Source organism: Mustelus asterias, chromosome 18 (assembly GCF_964213995.1).
Source record: "Mustelus asterias chromosome 18, sMusAst1.hap1.1, whole genome shotgun sequence".
NCBI lineage: Eukaryota > Metazoa > Chordata > Chondrichthyes > Carcharhiniformes > Triakidae > Mustelus > Mustelus asterias.
The window spans coordinates 87,272,692-87,291,829 of record NC_135818.1 but is presented as its reverse complement, the minus strand read 5'-3'; the positions used below and the strand labels follow the sequence as shown (position 1 = coordinate 87,291,829).

Here is a 19,138-nt window from a genome sequence, read left to right as displayed (position 1 = left end):
GCACAGTGTTAGCAGTGCTGCCTCACAGCACCAGGGACCTGGGTTTGAATCTCCGCTTGGGTCACTGTGCAGAGTCTGCACGTTTTCCCCACGTCTGCGTGGGTTTCCTCCCACATTCTGAAAGACATGCTGGTTAGGGTGCATTGACCCGAACAGGCGCCGGAGTGTGGCGACTCGGGGAATTTCACAGTAACTTCATTGCGGTGTTAATGTAAGCCTTACTTGTGACTAATAAATAAACTTTACTGAAGTCTTGAGCACAATCTTTCCATGTAACTTGCTCCTCTAAGTTTAGGAATTAGACTTGTGCTTCTTGTAAATCTTCTCCAATGCTTCTGTATTTTTTTTACTAATAATGAAGAGAAATATTAAAGATAGCACTCCCTTTGAAACATTCCCAAAGCCAGATACAACTTTTAAAATGAGTATCTATGCTTAATATTGGGAAGGCAGCAAAGTGGCTGAACTTGATGCTCTTTCAAGTGTTTTCTGGGATCTTTACTTACTATGAATATAAGATGGTCAGATAAGGAGAGCTTCAGTTTGATGCCTCATCTGTAGGACAACACCTCTGACCATGCAGCTTCCTTTCGGTGTTGCGCTGGAATGCTAGCCTCGATTACACATTCACATTCTGGAATGAAAATATTGAATAAAGCATCCAAAATGAGGGGATGAAGAGATTGGATTAGGAGAAGCTTTTCTTATTCATGAGGCGAGCATTATTAATAAGACAGCAATTTTTGTCCTTAGTAATGATGTTGAGTCGCCGCCTTGAATACAACGGAGTGTCTCACTCGGTCAGTTTAGAGGTAGTTAAGAGTTAATCACGTTTCTGTGGGTCTGGGTTCACTTGTAGGCCAGGCCAGATAAGGATGGCAGATTTCCTTTAAGGACATTGTTAGTTGTTTTTTACGACAATCTGGTAATTTCACAATCGCCATGACTGATGCTGGCTTTTTATTCCGATTTATTTAAGCAACTGAATTTAAAGCTCCAGCTGTCAGAACTCCTGTCACCCAGACCTCTGGATTACTAATCCAGTGGCAACCATAATGACACTGAACCCTGCATTGTTATTCTGTAAATTGAGCATGATCTCACTGGGATAGACTCAGAAGGTTGAGAGGTGATGTCTTTGCTGCTGTTTTTAGAATTCTAAAATGACCATGAGCAGTTGTTTCACCTTTTCCAGGAACAGAGGACACAGCCCCTGCTGTGTGTGTGTTCAAAAATGTGATCTCAATGTTTCAGTCAGTGTGTCAGGTCTAATGGTGCAGGCTCCCGAGAGAGATGATAAAAGCAGATACTATTGACTCATTTACATGTTAATTAGTTCTGATTTTTCTGTAGAAAATAATATTTTGGGGTCTAGTGCGTGAGTATTTTGAGACGTGTGGCAAGTGGAGTGGACTTGGGAAGGATTGACAACAGGTGACTTTGGACCTATGGAGGTGAGAGGCAAGTTTTTTTTTAAGAGGATAGTGCATAGAATGCGCTGCCAGAGAAGGTGGCAGAAGCAGATACAATAGCAACATTTAAGAGGCATCTTCTTGACAGATACGAAGAGGTAGGGAATAGAGGGATACGGACCACGTAGAGGCGAAAGGCATTGTGTGTTGGCACAGACTTGGTGGGCCGAAGGGCCTGTTCCTATGCTGTACTTTATAGTTTCCAAAACTCTGCTCCACTGTGGGTTTTCCTCCTCTATCTGGCTCTGTTATAGGCTCTGACTGGATTGGGTGCAAGAAAAAAGGAAGGCTTACATTTATATAGTGCCTGTTTTTTGAAGTGGGGTTAAAGTTGAAATGTAGTAATTGCCACAACCCATTTGTACACAGTAAACCCCCACAAGCAGTAGTGTGATGACCAGATCGGCTGTTTGTTTTACAAATAATGCTGATTTGGGGATAAGTATTGAACAGGCCATTGGAAGTACTTCAAATACTGCCATAAAATGTTGGGAGTCCTTGTTTTGAATTGAATTGTTGCCATGGTTTCAGCCTGCAGCTAATTTCTAATGGATAATCCCTTTCTTCCCTTCCTTCCCAGAGGTCGTACACATTAATAGTGGAAGCATGGGATCAGGACAACGCAACAGCCAGTGAGTACCCTAACCTCTTGCTTCTGAGGTATTTCGCTAACTTGTCTGGACACACTCACAATTTAAAAAGTCCATAAATATTTAGTGCTGTATTGGCAGTTTTTGCAAAAGTGTCTTGTTGCTATGCATTTGCCACGGGTAAGTGGGAACTGGGGAGGGCGGGGAGAGAGTCTGAGGAGCCCAGACATGCTATAAATGGGGAAATTCCAATACGTCAAATTCTTAGTGGTGACTAATTATGTATGGATTCTATGTGCACACATGACTGTTCAGATTTCAAGTTTTTTTAATAAACTGAATAAGTGATTCAGCTCACCCACATGCTTTTTTCCTCATTTGAAACATCTGCCAGGGATTCCATTCATAGGTGATATCTTGCTCAAGTCATAATTCTCTCTAACCTGGGAGTGTTTGATGGGGACAGGGCTGTCCTGGGAGTGTTTAAATTCCTTTCCACCCTCTGTCATCTTTAGACAATTCTTCAAGGTGGATATTGGAACACACTCCCCATCTTTCACAACCAATAACTTTGAATAATTACTTTCAATAACAGAGGTATGGCAACGAATGGAGGGAGGGGGGGGGATGGAATTATTCGGTTCGCTGTTTGAAATTGCCAGAGAGGACCTGACGGACTGAATGACCACCACCTGCACTCTGCTTGGATTCTGAGCCGCAGACGTTTTGAAAGGCTTCATAATCAAGCTTTGAATTCAAGGTTTTTCATTCAGTTCAGCACTCAGTTCTGCAGGGAAGCGATTCAAATGGAATATCCTGGAATATGTTTTAGCAAAACAAAACCTTTTGTGCTCCTTTTCAACCATTGCAGTATATGAGGACGGGCAGAAAAGAGGAGTTAAGGCCCAGTCAAGATGCCATGGTCTTATTGAATGGCAGAGCAGGCTTGATGGGTGGAAAGGCCTACTATTTCTTATGGTCTTGTGATCTTCGAGCTCTGTTGTTAGGTAGATGTATCGATGGCTGTTCACTTTTTTGGGGTGTAGTGTGCTCATTTAGCTTTCAGTCCAAGTTTGTACTGGTCTATACCATGGGTATAGACCAGTGCCTGCATTTCCAATCCCTAAATACCTGGCCCCAATTGTTTCTGTGGAGGGGAGAATTGATGGATGACTGGTTATTGTTTCCTCTGTATTGCTTCCCCGAAATGTTGGATAGGCTAGCCAGATTGGCTGGCATGCTCTGGGTAAATGATTATCCATATGCTCTGGCCTATGGCCTCCGGTTGAGAGGTGAACATATGAATTAGGAGCAGGAGTACTGACCTGATCGTGGCCTCAACTCCACTTTCCTTCCTAACCCCTATACCCTTAGAGTCTTGATTGACAAGGGAGTCAATTTAACTCAGCCTCAGAAATATTTACTGCTCCACTACTCTGGGGAAATGTGTTGCGTGCACACAACCCTCAGAAAAAGTTTCTCCTCTCTGCCTTAAATGGGAGACCCCTTATTTTTAAACTGTGTCCCCTTGTTCTAGTCTTTCCTACTAGGGCAAACATTCACTCTCGGATCTTGTATGTTTCAATAAAATCATCTCTCACTCTCCTAAACTCCAATGTATGCAGGACCAAACTTTCCTCTGAGGATGGATAATCCTCCTTACCCCAGGAATCATTCCAATGAACTTTCTAACCTTTGAGCGAGTAACTAAACAGAGTAGTGAGCTAATATTAAACAGCTAAGCTTCTATGCAAATTGAGTTATTTATACTAAACTGCATGTAATCCTATCAAAGGACATATTGGTAATTGCTGTTCTGAATGTAAGGGAGATACTGTCATTGAGGTTAAAAGATCATAGAATGTGATATCTGCCTAAGGTTAGTATGCTTGGAATAATAGAGGCATGTGAGCACATTGCAAAGCAGTAATTCTTCAGATGCTTAAGATGACCCCTGACTCACTGGTGAACCCTGTACTCACTGATGGTGAACTCAATCTTTCTTTTAGTCCCAGGTAGTCACTGCTGCATATCGAACATATTTCAAGTAGTTTTCTAATCGGGTTCAGAGTGGGTGGTTGTAAGATTAAGTCAGGGTGATCTCTTGCACAGTTAATCATTTGGATATAGGATTTGTAGCTGTCGGCTTATTCTATTCATTTTCCATGCGTCTGGTCAACATGAATCCCAGTTCGCAATACCATTTTAAAGTTGTCATCCTGTTTTGAATCCCTTTGTGGTCCCATCCCCACCCTCTCACTCAAATCTCTGCATGCCAACATTGCCTTCTTGAGCATCCCTAATAATTGATGCATCATCTCGTTCAGCTCCCTGGGCCCTACAATGTAGAATTCCTTCCCTAAACCCCTCTATCTCCCTCTCCTTTAAGAAGCAAAACCGGATTCTGAACAAGCTTCTGGTCATCTCTCATTTGTCATGACTTTTATTAACGACCTTGTGAAGCATCTTGGGAAGTGCAGGTTAAGGTTAAAACTTTGCCAGAGGAATTGGGTTCCAAGCGAATTGGACAGCACAGTAAATTTTGTTGAAATCCTCCCTGCAGCACTAAGTGTAATGGTGGGTGTGTTTTTAAAAATGGTATATGTTCCAAGTTGAAATAAAGTGTGAATAACACCCTAGTCCAATTGTAGATGTTTGTCCTTTCAAACTTGGCTTGTGCCTCAAGTATTTTGAACTATGTAACACTGGTGTGAAGTATTGATGTAGTATTGTGGTGGGAGTAGTTTGAGGGATGCTTTAAGATCCCATAGGAAACACATCTCTCAATATTAAAGAGGCTTTGATGTGACGCGCACCCCCCCCCCCCAAAGAACAAAAGAAAAATCTGTGAGGTGGCAGGACACTGAGGGTGTTTATATATTTAGAGGAAAAAAACATCCTGGTTTCAAAAATAGAGACAAAATACTTCTAAATATGTATAAATCATTGACCAGGCCTCAACAGAAGTATTGTGTCTAGTTCTGGGCGCCACACTAGAGGAAGGATATCAAAGCCTTGGAGAAGGTGTAAAGGAGATATACCAGGGGTGAGAGTACTCAGTTCTACAGGAACTACAGAAGCTGAGATTATGCTCTTCTGGGAGACTCAAGTGTTTAAATTTGTGAAAGGGTTTTGATAGCGTAGAAATTATTCTCACTGGTGGGATTGTTTGATAACGTGGAGATAAGATTTAAAATACTTGGCCAAGAGGAGAGCTGGGAAATGAGCCGTCTAGAATACGCTGCCTGAAAGGGAGGTAAAAGCAGGTTTAGTAGTAACTTTCAAAAAGAGAGTTGGATTAATATTTGAAGAATATTTGCAGGGTTATGGAGAAAAGATATTATTCAAGGCGGAGTTCGAAAGATTTTTGACTGACATCGGAGTTGAGAGTTATGGGAGCAGGCAGAAAAATAAAGATAAGGAGACAACCTGATCAGCCAAGATCTGATTAAATGGGGGATTGAGCTGAAAGGGCCAAATGGCTGCTTTCTATTCCTGTGTTCTGAAGAGAGTAGAATTAATTGGGTAGCTCTTTTCAGTGCAAGCACAATGGGCTGAATGGCAGCTGTGACCCACTATTAAGTGTATCCCTGCTGTTGCGTTAGGCCTAGTGACAACATATGGTTCTTCCACCTCTGCCAAACCCTCCCAGGATGATGGGTTTAATGTTTCCTCTGTCCAACACTCCCTTGCGATCATCATGGAGCTGCTCTGCTAGTTAGGCATTCATAAAACATGCATAGGACCTTGAGAAATGTGAATGCCATAAGAAATGCCAGTGCATAGGAAAGACAATTATGTCGCAGTGTCCCTGACATGGTCACGCTGAGAATAAGTGGAGGAAGAGGAGGGAACATTTCCGTTTCTAACATTAAGTAGCAGTCGTACCACATCTATAAATAATAACCTTAATTCTCTCTCCTATCCTCGCAACTTTATCCATTATAAATTCCTATGTCCACATTTATATTGAAAGTTTCTCAATGTGTCATGGTTTAATTGTATTCTGACAATTAAATGTGCCTTAACAGATTTATAAAAATTAATTCATGGAATGTGTGTGTCACTGGCTAGGCCAACATTTATTGCCCATCCTAATTGTCCTTGAGAAGGTGGTGGTGAGCTGCTCCCTTGAACCACTGCAGTCCACGTGGTGTAGGTACACTCATTGTGCTGTTGGGTGGAAGTTTCCAGATTTCTGACCCAGTGACAGTGAAGGAACAATGATATATTTCCAAGGTGATGGCCTAGTGGTATTAGTGCTAGACTATTAATCTAGAAACTCAGCTAATGTTCTGGGGACCTTGCATGAATACTTGAATAGAAAAAACGTGCAAGCATATGGGGAAAAAGGCAGTAGAATGGCAATAAATCATCATGTTCAATTGGGGAGCTGGTGCAGACATGATGGGCTGAATGGTGTCCTTCTGCATCATCATTGAGATTCTGGATATTGTCCAGGTTTTGCCCTACATTGTCAAGGACTGCTTCAGTATCTGAGGAGTCGCGCATTGTGCAATCATCAGTGAGATAAATGTGATAAAATAGTGACTGGATTATACTATAATGCTTTGTCTCATTTTCTCTAACACTACTTCACCTGATTTGACACTTGGTCTTGCCTCCCCCTTGGGGGGGTAACTTTAGCATTAGGGGATGGTACAGTCTGCACAATTTTTCCTTCCATTTACTTTAATGGGAAGGAAAGCCACATGTGCATGATGGATGGCCAATTAAACCTCTTTGGGCTGAAGGGTTCAAAGGATATGGGGGGAAGTGGGAACAGGTTACTGAATTGGATGAACAGCCATGATCATATTGAAAGGTTTTTGATTTGATTTATTATTATTACAGACAAAGCATACTGTTCATAGAAAAGGAAAGGAGAGAGTGCAGAATGTAGTGTTACAGTCATAGCTAGAGTGTAGAAAAAGATCAACTTCGAGCAGGCTTGAAGGGCCAAATGGCCGCCTCCTATTTTTATGTTTCTATACATCATCCATTTACTCAAAATCAGCTCCTTGGGTGCAACGGTATGAGAATATGATTAATTCACATACAAATTGTGATCAATGCTTTTGAAGTTTCGCCATTTAGCTTTTCATCATTTCCTAATGTGTGCACTAATTCCTCACTAATGGAAGAAGGGGGAAGATATTGTTCCTGGGAATTTGACTAGAAGTATATCTGATTGAGCTGTATTAGAAACAGCCTATCCACCATTTCGAAGCACAGTTGTCAACCTGCTCGTCCCACCCTACATCTCCTGGTTCTGACCACTCTTAAGAAGGGGGTGTACAGGAAATCACTGCTTTGTTTGCTGCACACTAAAGACTGCATGTTTGTGCACATGGGAAGTGAATTGCATTACTCTGCTTGAGGTGATGCTGGCACTGACGTATTGATTCAAACCTTTTATTCCAGGAAATAAGATGTTATGACTGAAAGAAGCCTTGCACACTGAGATATGTTTGAAGGTCTAGACAGTATCCTATTGATCTGTTTCTATATGGACTTGTAGGCAACGAGCAGCAGTCGGATTGGTACAGTCTGCTTTTGTATAAACCTCCCCTTGCTGTATTTTAGTGCGATGGTTGATGGTGAGATGGTCAGGACTGTAACCAGTATTGGTGAAATACAAGACAACTGTATGCTGAGAAAATGAGGAATTTCTAGTGTGCGGGGGCCTGTTGGATAACTAGGCTTGCGTGCAACCCTGGATGATATAAGAGTCAAATTTTAAATACCTAAATGGCAGGTGGGCGAACTGTTCAACAAATTAAGTAATCCTCATATCTGATGACCAATCGTTGAGCAGCACTGACTCATCTGATTGAATATCTGACTTCTAATCGGTGACGAAGCGGAAGGCGCCATACTTGTTGTTCCTCCCTTTGGTTTGTTTAGCACAGGACTCATTGAACTGATTCAGCACCATGTCTTGCTGAAGGCTATTAGTCTTTCATTTTGTGTGTAGTATAGGGATGCTTATTGGTCTCCCTCCCCACAGCTCCTTCTACGTTTCCTCTTATTGAAATGGTGCATCCATTGTAATAGAAGCAAACAGTGAAATCCAAGGTGTTTTATCCACACAACAATGCAGCCCGTGGCAAGTGTTCTGTTCTTCCTCTATCTCAGCTGTACTGGTTGATAGCGATTGCAACACATTGTTTACAAGTAGATAATAAAGGTACAGCAGTGTAGTGAGGAGTGTCAGTGCGATAACAGCCTTGCGTGACGCCAGTCTGAACATGAATTGGATCTGTGGTGGATCAGTTGGTCAGGTTCACGGCTTGCATGTCATAATGGAGCAGGCGGAGGAGGATGGTCACAAACATTTGGGGCAGTTGGAACAGAGGAGGACGCTCTATAATCCCTCATGGTTGACCATGTTGAAGGCCTATGAGGATAAAGAAGGCCATGTACAAGGGTTAGTGCTGTTCCTGCATTTCTCTACTGGTTACTGTGTGGTGAAGAACTTGTCCGTTGTGCTCCTTAATGGGCGGAATCGGCATTGCATCTTTGGGAGGAACTCTTCAGTCATAGGAAGACGGTGATTAGAGGTCTCTTGCGATGATCTTCCCTGTGGCAAAAGGCAGGGAAAATCCTCTGCAGTTGCTGCAGTCGGACATGTTGCCTTTCTTTGGTCATGATTATGATGTCCTGAGATCTCCTGACATGTTCTCTTTCCAGATAACGGAAATTGTACTTGTGACAATGCTTCACGCCATGTCTTAGTGCATCAGTGGGGATTCCATGTGCTCCTGATGCCTTGTTGTTCTTTAGCTGTTGGATGGCGTTTTCTACCTCGTGCCGTGTTGGGGTTGTGCTGAATTGGTGGCAGATAGCATAATGTGGACTGGAGTTGAGGATATTGCATTGAAGACAGTCTCTGTTAAAGCAGCCTTCAAAGTGTTACTTCCAGCGGGTGCTGACTGTCTCTCTATTCTTAATGAACACCTCTCTGATCTTGGCTAGGAGTTGTGTGGGACCTTGGGTGCTGGGCCACTCTGGACTTGGTTAATGAGGCCTTGTTCTTCATGGTTGTCAGCTAACTGCTGTATGTTCTGTGCTTTCTTCACCCACCCATCGAAAGCAGCTGGAGTACCCTGGACTGATTACATTCAATACCCTGACTAAATCCACTACAGATTTAGGCATAATTTGGCCATCTCACTACCAGATTGTGGTCATAGAGTCAGAGGTTTACAGCATGGAAACAGGCCCTTCGGCCCAACTTGTCCATGCCGTCCTTTTTTTTAAACCCCTAATAGAGTCCCATGTGGCCCATATCCCTCTATACCCATCTTTCCCATGTAACTGTCTAAATGCTTTTTAAAAGACAAAATTGTACCCGCCTCTACTACTGCCTTTGGCAGCTTGTTCCAGGCACTCACCACCCTCTGAAAAAACTGCCCCTCTGGACCCTTTTATATCTCTCCCCTCTCACCTTAAACCTATGCCCTCTAGTTTTAGACTCCCTTATCTTTGGGAAAAGATATTGACTATCTAGCTGATCTATGCCCCTCATTAATTTATAGTCCTCTATAAGATCACCCCTCAGCCTTCTATGCTCCAGAGAAAAAAGTCCCAATCTGTCCAGCCTCTCCTTATAACTCAAACCATCACGTCCTGGTAGCATCCTAGTAAATCTTTTCTGCGCTCTTTCTAGTTTAATAATATCCTATCTCTTTCTCTTTGATATCTGATTTTGTCTCACACAGGTGGAGGAATAAGCAGATGGTGGTTTGGAAGAAGCTTGTGGTTTGGCTGAATTCCTTCCAGACCCTGCTGGCTATGTATCTTGAGGCAATGACCAGCTTTAGTCCCATGAGTCAGCCACTTGTGTTGTAACCCTGTCTGCAGATGTCACATTTAAGAGTCTGCCATTTCACCTGGTTAACCTTTCACCATTGTGTCTTACATAGTCTGACACCAGTTATGTTTTTAAACATTGATAAGTTTGAGTGAGTAAGATGGTAACATGACACGAGGCCTTATTGCTCATGTGTGGAGAGTCTTTTACGGTTGACTGGTAGGGTTTTTAAATAAACTTTAAACTCTTGATCTGATTCTGACCCAAGACAGATTATGCCACTTTGATGAGTAAGTGATGGTAAATCCCAGAGCCAGATAAAAGGGAGGATTCTGATATTTGGGACATTGTTCCAACAAGAAGAATTTGCCTTTTTGTAGCACCTTTCATGATGTCTCACAACATTTTTCAGTCTCTGAAGCACAGTCACAGGTGTAATGTAGGAAACATGGTGGACAATTAGCGCACCATGAGCTCCCACAAACAACAGTGAGGTGATGTCAGATAATCTGATACAGGAATGACAGCTTGCACTTAGTTTCATAGATGTATTATTGTACAAAATTTGACAGAAATTTAGGTGCTCATAAGGGAAGAATATTAGCCAGGACACCAGGAAAGAAAGCTGCAACTCTTTGAATAGTGCCATGAGATCTTGGGCATCCACATGCAAGGACAGATCCTAGTCCTAAAGCCAGCAGATTTGACAGTGCAGCACTCCCTCAGTACTGCCTAGACTTGAACTTGACCCCACAACCTCCTGACTCAATGTGAGTGCTACTCTGAGCCATGGCTGACACCCTGGGGAAGCCAATTAAGCTAACACATTTTTGTTTTGTAAATTTGAGAAATGGGCTGGTGTGTTCAAAAAGTGACCTCTGTGAACAACATTTTACTTTTGAGCAGAGGACACCAATAACATCCCAGAAATAATAAATTGAGTGCAAGGGAGAGAGGCAGGAAAGGGTTTAAAGAAAATGATTAAACCTAAAGGCTGACAAGTCCCAGATCCTGATAGACTTCATTCCAGGGTCTTAAAAGAAATGGCCGTTGAGAAAGATGCATTGGTTGTAATTTTCCAAAATTCCCTGGATTCTGAGATTTTCCATCAGATTGGAATTTAGAAGAATGAGGGGAGATCTTATAGAAACATATAAGATTATGAAGGGAACAGATGAGATAGAAGAGGGAGGTTGTTTCCACTGGCAGGTGAAACTAGAACTAGGGGACATGGCCTCAAAATAAGGGAGAACAGATTTAGGACTGAGTTGAGGAGGAATTTCTTCACACAAAGGGTTGTGAATCTGTGGAACTCCCAGCCCAGTGAAGCAGTTGAGGCTACCTCGTTGAATGTTTTTAAGGCAAGAATAGATACATTTTTGAACAGTAAAGGAATTAAGGGTTATGGTGAGTGGACGGGTAAGTGGAGCTGAGTCCACGAAAAGATCAGCCATGATCTTATTGAATGGCGGGGCAGGCTCGAGGATCCAGATGGCCTACTCCTGCTTCTGGTTCTTATGTTCTTATTGGAAAATAGCCAATGTCCGTCCTGTATTCAAGAAAGGAGGGGGACAAAGCTGGGAACTACAGGCTAGTTAACCGAGCATTATTCACATGGAAATGCTAGAATCTGTCAAGGACGTTGTAGCAGAGCACCTAGATAATAATGCAGTCAGCAGAGTCAGCATGGCTTTGTGAAAGGGAAATTGTTTTTGACTATCTTTTAAGTAATGTGGATAAAGGGGAACCTGTGAATGTAGTGCACTGGAATTTTAAAAGGCATTTGTTAATGTCAAATTAAAGGTTGCTACATAAAGCAAGAGCTCATGGTGTAAGAGTAACATATTAGCACAAATAGAGGATTGGTTAACTAACTGAGTATGGGATTAATGAATCATTTTCAGGTTGGTAAGCTGTAACCAGTGGAGTGCTGTAGGGATCAATGCTGGGGCCTTGTATATTTTCAGTCTATACCAATGATTCGGATGAAAGGACCAAATATATGGTTGCTAAATTTGTTGTTGATACAAGGTAAGCAGGAGAGTAAATTGTGAAGAGAACACAAGGAGTCTGCAAAATGATGTGGATATGTTAAGTTATTGTGCAAAAATTTGGTGGATGGTGTATTAAGTGGAAAAATGTCAGGAAGAATAGAAGAACAGCACTTTTAAATGGAGAGACATTGCCGAACTGTGGTGCAGAAGGATCTGGGTGTCCGCATGCATGCATGTAAAGTGTTTTCCTTATGGGAGAGATGAGAGCCAGATCAGCCATCATTTTATCAAATGGCAGAGCAGGCTCAAGGGGCTGAATGGCCTACTCCAAATTTGTATGTTCATATGACTGCAGGTGGCACGTTTGACAGTACAGTACTCCCTCAGTACTGCACTGGGAGTGTCAAACTGAATTGGCTCTGGAAAGAGGCTTGAACCTAACTTGCATGAAGTACTGTGAAGGCAGGATGTCGGGAATGACGCAAATACTTCCTGTGCCTGTAATTTTCACAATTTTTCATTTATAAAAGATAGAACATAGAACATAGAACATAGAACATTACAGCGCAGAACAGGCCCTTCGGCCCACGATGTTGCACCGACCAGTTAAAAAAAAAAACTGTGACCCTCCAACCTAAACCAATTTCTTTTCGTCCATGAACCTATCTACGGATCTCTTAAACGCCCCCAAACTAGGCGCATTTACTACTGATGCTGGCAGGGCATTCCAATCCCTCACCACCCTCTGGGTAAAGAACCTACCCCTGACATCGGTTCTATAACTACCCCCCCTCAATTTAAAGCCATGCCCCCTCGTGCTGGATTTCTCCATCAGAGGAAAAAGGCTATCACTATCCACCCTATCTAAACCTCTAATCATCTTATATGTTTCAATAAGATCCCCTCTTAGCCGCCGCCTTTCCAGCGAAAACAATCCCAAATCCCTCAGCCTCTCCTCATAGGATCTCCCCTCCATACCAGGCAACATCCTGGTAAACCTCCTCTGCACCCTCTCCAAAGCCTCCACATCCTTCCTGTAATGTGGGGACCAGAACTGCACACAGTACTCCAAGTGCGGCCGCACCAGAGTTGTGTACAGTTGCAACATAACGCTACGACTCCTAAATTCAATCCCCCTACCAATAAACGCCAAGACACCATATGCCTTCTTAACAACCTTATCTACTTGATTCCCAACTTTCAGGGATCTATGCACACATACACCTAGATCCCTCTGCTCCTCCACACTATTCAAAGTCCTCCCGTTAGCCCTATACTCAACACATCTGTTATTCCTACCAAAGTGAATTACCTCACACTTCTCCGCATTAAACTCCATCCGCCACCTCTCGGCCCAACTTTGCAACCTGTCTAAGTCTTCCTGCAAACTACGACACCCTTCCTCACTGTCTACCACACCACCGACTTTGGTGTCATCAGCAAATTTGCTAATCCACCCAACTATACCCTCATCCAGATCATTAATAAATATTACAAACAGCAGTGGCCCCAAAACAGATCCCTGAGGTACACCACTTGTAACCGCACTCCATGATGAATATTTACTATCAACCACCACCCTCTGTTTCCTATCCGCTAGCCAATTCCTGATCCAATTTCCTAGATCACCCCCAATCCCATACATCTGCATTTTCTGCAGAAGCCTACCATGGTGAACCTTATCAAACGCCTTACTAAAATCCATATATACCACGTCCACTGCCTTGCCCCCATCCACCTCCTTGGTCACTTTCTCAAAAAACTCAATAAGGTTAGTAAGGCACGACCTACCTGCCACAAAACCATGCTGACTATCACCTATCAATTCATTACTCTCCAAATAACTATAAATCCTATCCCTTATAATTTTGGAGTAACTTCTGAATAAATCTGTCGTAACATTCGCAAAGTGTAATTGTGATTTTCTTCTTTAACCCCCTCTCTTTCAGTGTAGATTTTAACACTTCTCAGAACATAACGTGTTCTTTCTGAATGGAAAGACAAATCGCACCATTTATTGCAGTTTAAGTCATGGATCTCGTTTTGACTGATTGTGGAATGCAGAGTAACCCCAGGGTGGTGGTGCTAGGTTGCTGCATATCTGGCGGGCTCCTCTGTGCCTGTGTCTCGTGTACGTAGTGGAATTTTTATGCTACAAGCCAGACAGGTGGACAGGTACCTTGCATACCCCACATGTACTGACACTCGGTGTAGGGTGAAAGAGGTTTGTGATATCTTGCATGGCAGCTTCATTGCTTTCTTGGGTGATTTTAGTAACATCTGTAACATCTGTAACAGCAACTTGAATTTATAAGGTGAGAATTCATTAAAAATGTTGCTCCTGATTGCTACCCAGTGTGGTTACCTGGTGAGGTCACCTTGTGATGCCCACCATTGTTTAAAACCCTTTGATGCAAGTGTCAATCTTTGCTTTGTAGGAAGCAATCATGTGCCTGATTCAGAAGGCTGAGATTCAATCCCCACACCAGAGACTTGAACCCAACATCGAGACTGAGGCAGTTGTGCTGCCAAGTCCTGATCAGCCATCTCCCCTATCTTCACTGACCCACAGCAGCTTCCAGTTAAGCAATGCCTTGATTTTAAAGTTCACACCTTTTTCAAATCCCTCCATCGCTTTCCCCTTTCCTTTCTCTGTTCTTTTTCCAAGATTTCTGTGCTGCTCTAATTCTGTCCTCCTGTGTATGTTAATACTTTGCTATTGGTGGCCTTGCCTTCAGCCTAAGCCTTAAGAGCTTTCCTCTTTTAAGACGCTTCTTAAACCCAACTCTTGGTTAATTGCCCAGATATCTCTATATGGCTTCTTTTCAGTTTTTGTCTTCTAACTCCTGTGAAGCACCTCAATATGTTATATTTATATAATGCCTCCTTTTTTAATGGGATATTAAACCGAGGCTCTGCTGACTCTCAGATGGTTATACAAGTGCCCATTGCCTTTCGAAGAAGAGTGGAGAAATTCTCTCTGCTGTCCCAGATAGTATTTGTCCTTCAGCCATTTAAACATTATCTAATCCTTATCTCATTGATGTCTGGGGGACTTTGCTGTGTATGTAGAATTGGCTGCTTTGTTCCCTGCATTCCAGTAGTGACTACGGTTCAGAAGTACTCTATCATGGTTATAAAGTGCTTTCAAATGTCCTGAGATTATGAAAGGTGCTATAGAAATGTAAACTTGCTTGGTGAGACCTATTAAGTGTGGCAGTGAGCTTATACCCTGAGTTCATACCCAAGTGCCTTCAGGAGAGAGCAACTTTATTTAGAATTTTAAAAACCTCAACGGACATTTGTTTTAAATCGAGCAGTTGCTAGAGATGAGATTCAGACATATTCGCAAACCAGTGAAGGGTGGTTGGTTGGCTTCTGTCATGCTTTCACTGCTCTGAGGATGCAAATGACTTTTTCACCAAATAAAAAGCACTGGCTTTCATTCGTTTTCATAATGAGTCATTGTCTGTTCACAGTAATCCCTACAGAGAAAGGGAAGCCAGGTGCAAAAAGGATTCGGATAACCTCCGCAGTGAAGTGTGACATGAGCATTGTCCAGTAATTGCATAACATGCAAAGGCTGGCTTTGGGACCCATTAACTTCTTAAAACATTTATGCCGCAATGTTTTTTTGCCCTTTGTTTCCTGGGGGTTTTTGTGAGACTGCTGAAAATTGATAGTTTGCCCCTTCCCTCCCCCACCACCCATGTCCTATCCAAGCCAAGGACTAGAATTTCTATTAATTAATTTGGGCAAGTGAATGCAAGATTTCAGCTATTGTCCAATTTGCATCTTCGTTTAACATTGCTTAATTTGTCAAACTTTCCCTGTCCTTTCTGGTGTAGGATTGATGGTTTGAAAGTTTAATGTAGTGAAATGTTCCAAGCAGCTTTGTAAGCAGAGAGAACTAAGAGGGAAGAATGTCGCATAAGGCAGAGCTTCCCAAACTCGTTTCCAAGTGACCCTATTTTAACATTTGAAAATTAATGACCTCAAATGCCAGCAAATACAAAACAGCAATCAAGCAGCCGAGTAACATTCAGAAAGTCCACACGTTATAGAGAAACATATATAATACATTCTAAAAATATAGAAACCCGTTTTTAAAGAACTTAAAAATTCCTTCTGTCTGTTTTAGCCAAGGTCGTCATACCCCTGGTAACAGAAGGCTAAGAGAAGCTCCACACACTAATCATTCCCTTTCCCCATCACACAGAAACATGCACCCATCTTCTCAAACCACCCCCTACATAATTACTTAGCAGTCCCCTTTGTAACCTCCTCCTCACTCAGTCAGCCACCCCTCTTCCCAAATCAGTTGGAACAGAGTTGCTATCCTTGGGAAAGGAGCCTCTAAAACAAGCGCAAAGTTCAAAGCCACTATTGCCTTCCTGGCTCAGTCACATGACCGTCTGGTTTTTCCCCACACTCTGGACGCTTTGAATCTCTCTCTGCCTGCACGAAGTTGACCCACATACTGCCTCCATCCACTCCTTGCTGTTTGACAGCATAGATCCAGTGGGTCTGAGGCTGTCTCTTGCCTCTGGACTGGGTGTTCTCCTCTCCACACTTGCTTTTGCTGTCTTGGAAGAGAGGCAGCTCACAACCCCAAATATGACCTGTGACCCACAGTTAGCAAACTTCTGAGTTTAGCAAGAGAAACTCGAAAGTGACTAATGCCTTGGCTGTTGAAAGATGGTCAAGAAGAGTTTTGCAAGCTGCAAAACAGCAGGATTGTGGGGTTCAGTGACTGGGAGTCCTAATATATTGAAGCACTAGCTTGCACTGGGATGTGGAAGCAAATTTAGTGGTAACTTGCACAATTAATTGGATAAATATTTGGCAGGCTAGAAATTTGCAGAGCAAAGGTTGTGAAAGGCACTATATAAATGCAAGTCCTTTTCTTGAAAGCGTTTTATAACTTCCCAGTGACCCTGCTCTTCCGAGGATACTGATTAACTTCTGGTGGCTCATTAGGTACTATCCTCCTGCCTTCTATTCTGGCCGCATTGTCATATAGTGGGATTTTTAAAAAAAACTTTAATCATCCTCCGGTCCCTCCACCGCCTTGCTCATTTTACCCCTATCTCTGTAACCACCTCCAGCTCTCTGTATTGCAGCAGCTCTGATCTCTTGTGCATCATCCACACTCTTCGGCCCACCTTTGTCAGCTATTCTTTCAGATGTCCAGGTTCTCAGCTTTGCAGTTCCACACTCTAAATCTCAGACACCCTCCCTCTTTAAAATCAATCGACCTCAATGACCAAGAACTTTGTCATCAATTCCTATGTCTCCATCTTTGCCCCGGCTATCAATTTCTGGCTGATTACAACGCTGTGCAGTACCTTGGGAAAAAGTGAGTCTCTATCAGAACATGACAGGTGAGATTTCTGACCAGGAGGGAAATTGTAGATGAAAAATTGCTTTGTTTTCTCTAATAATGCAGTGCTCATTCTTGGACACTAAATTGGACTCTGACAAAGGCGTCAAAGGGTATGGTGGGTAGACAGGAAAGTAGAGTTGAGGCTGCAATTAGATCAGCCATGATCTTCACATATAGTGGAGCAGGCTTGCGGGCTCAAACGGCCTACTGATGCTCCTGAGTTATGTTTGTATATTCTTGCAGTATCATCTTGGCGTACGTGCTCAGGCCTAGTCATGGGGTTTGAACCCATGACTTTTTGTCCTCGAGATGAACGCGAGTCAAATTGAGCCACTGCGATCTTCCAGTTTCCAAAAGTGGAGATTTTTTGGCATCCTATTTGACAAAACTGGTAAATGTGGTGGGAAAGTTTCTCCATCTTTCTGACTCTTGCTGGAATTTTAACTCTAATTTAAAATTTTATAATTTAAATTATAATTTAATTTTAAATCCTGTCTTCCTAGCCCTCCAGCCCATCACCTGCCCTACAATCCTCTTGAAATCTCTGCATTCCTCCAATCTGGCTTCCCAATCTCCTTCACTTCAATATTGGCAGCTATACTTCACAGCAATGCTTTCCAGTGCTTAAGAGGTGCTTGTGTTGTAAACTCTGAATTTTGTACCACCTTTTAAGGGACTCCTGAATGTCTACCTCATAATGTTACCTTACCTAATATGTGGTTCTGTTGATTTTTGGCTAAAGTGCTTCTATGTTTTACTGTGCAGTGTAAGTTGTGATAATTAGTTCACAGCTAATCTTTGCTGCATCTGAATCAGATAGCTCAGTTTATCATTACTTCACTAGCGCACAGTGCTATTGGCTTCGCTTGTGCCACTTGTTCTCCCAGATACTTGTTTCAGCTTGAAGCTGTACTCATGCACACGCCAAGTCGCTGAAATGATTTGACTCTATGCTTCCCATTGCCTTGGAAGAGCAGCCAGCATAATTAAGGACCTCGCACACCCCGACGTACTCTATTCCACCTTCTTCCGTCGGGAAAAAGATACAATAGTCTGAGGTCACGTACCAACCGACTCGAGAACAGCTTCTTCCCTGCTGCTGTCAGACTTTTGAATGGACTTGCCTTGCATTAAGTTGGTCTTTCTCTACACCCTAGCTATGATTGTAACACTACATTCTGCACACTCTCCTTTCTTTCTCTATGAACGGTATGCTTCGTCTGTATAGCGTGCAAGAAACAATACTTTTCACTGTATCCCAATACATGTGACAATAATAAATCACATCAAAAAGGTAAAAGCGCGCTCATACTTGAAGAATGTTTACCTGGAATTGTGAATGTGGATGCAACATAGGAGCAAGTTACAGAGCAAGCAGAGCTGATTGAGACAAGTGCTTTAAACACTAGGGATTTGGTTGAAGGCTATAGTTTTAGTAACCTGCTGTTAACTGGGAAATAAACAAGCATTTTCCCCTTTTTAAAAATGAATTTTGGGTCCATGCCAGTAGTAGTGGCTCAAAGAATTGTATCCTCACTTTTGAGTCAGGAGTTTGAATTTAGTCCCCAATCCAGAGAGCTCCAGGCTTGGAGTGCTGCACTGTCTGAGTTACCATCTGAAACATTTCAATCAAGGCCCCATTTAGCCCCTTAAGTGGATGTAAAGATCCCATGGTGCTAGTTAGAAGAATAAGGAAGTTCTCCGGTATCCTGGCCAATATTTTCCTGATGTGGAGATGCCGGCATTGGATTTTTTTCCCTCAACCAATATCATTAAGAAAGATTAACCTGAACATTGTTGCATTACTGTTTTCACAATTACCAACCATATTTCTTACATTACTGCAATGACTACACCTCAAGTACGTAATTGGCAGTAGA

General features: G+C 42.5%; 1 protein-coding gene across 2 annotated transcripts in view; it reads left to right on the top strand.

Annotated features, from left to right (window-relative positions):
• The window catches only part of jag2b (jagged canonical Notch ligand 2b), a 163,249-nt gene that overhangs the window by 48,903 nt on the left and 95,208 nt on the right, over nucleotides 1–19,138 (top strand). For both annotated transcript variants that reach the window (XM_078234507.1, XM_078234506.1), the window contains exon 3: nucleotides 2,053–2,104. In XM_078234507.1, coding sequence (XP_078090633.1) covers nucleotides 2,053–2,104 — 52 coding nt within the window. The remainder of the gene's footprint in view (nucleotides 1–2,052; nucleotides 2,105–19,138) is intronic.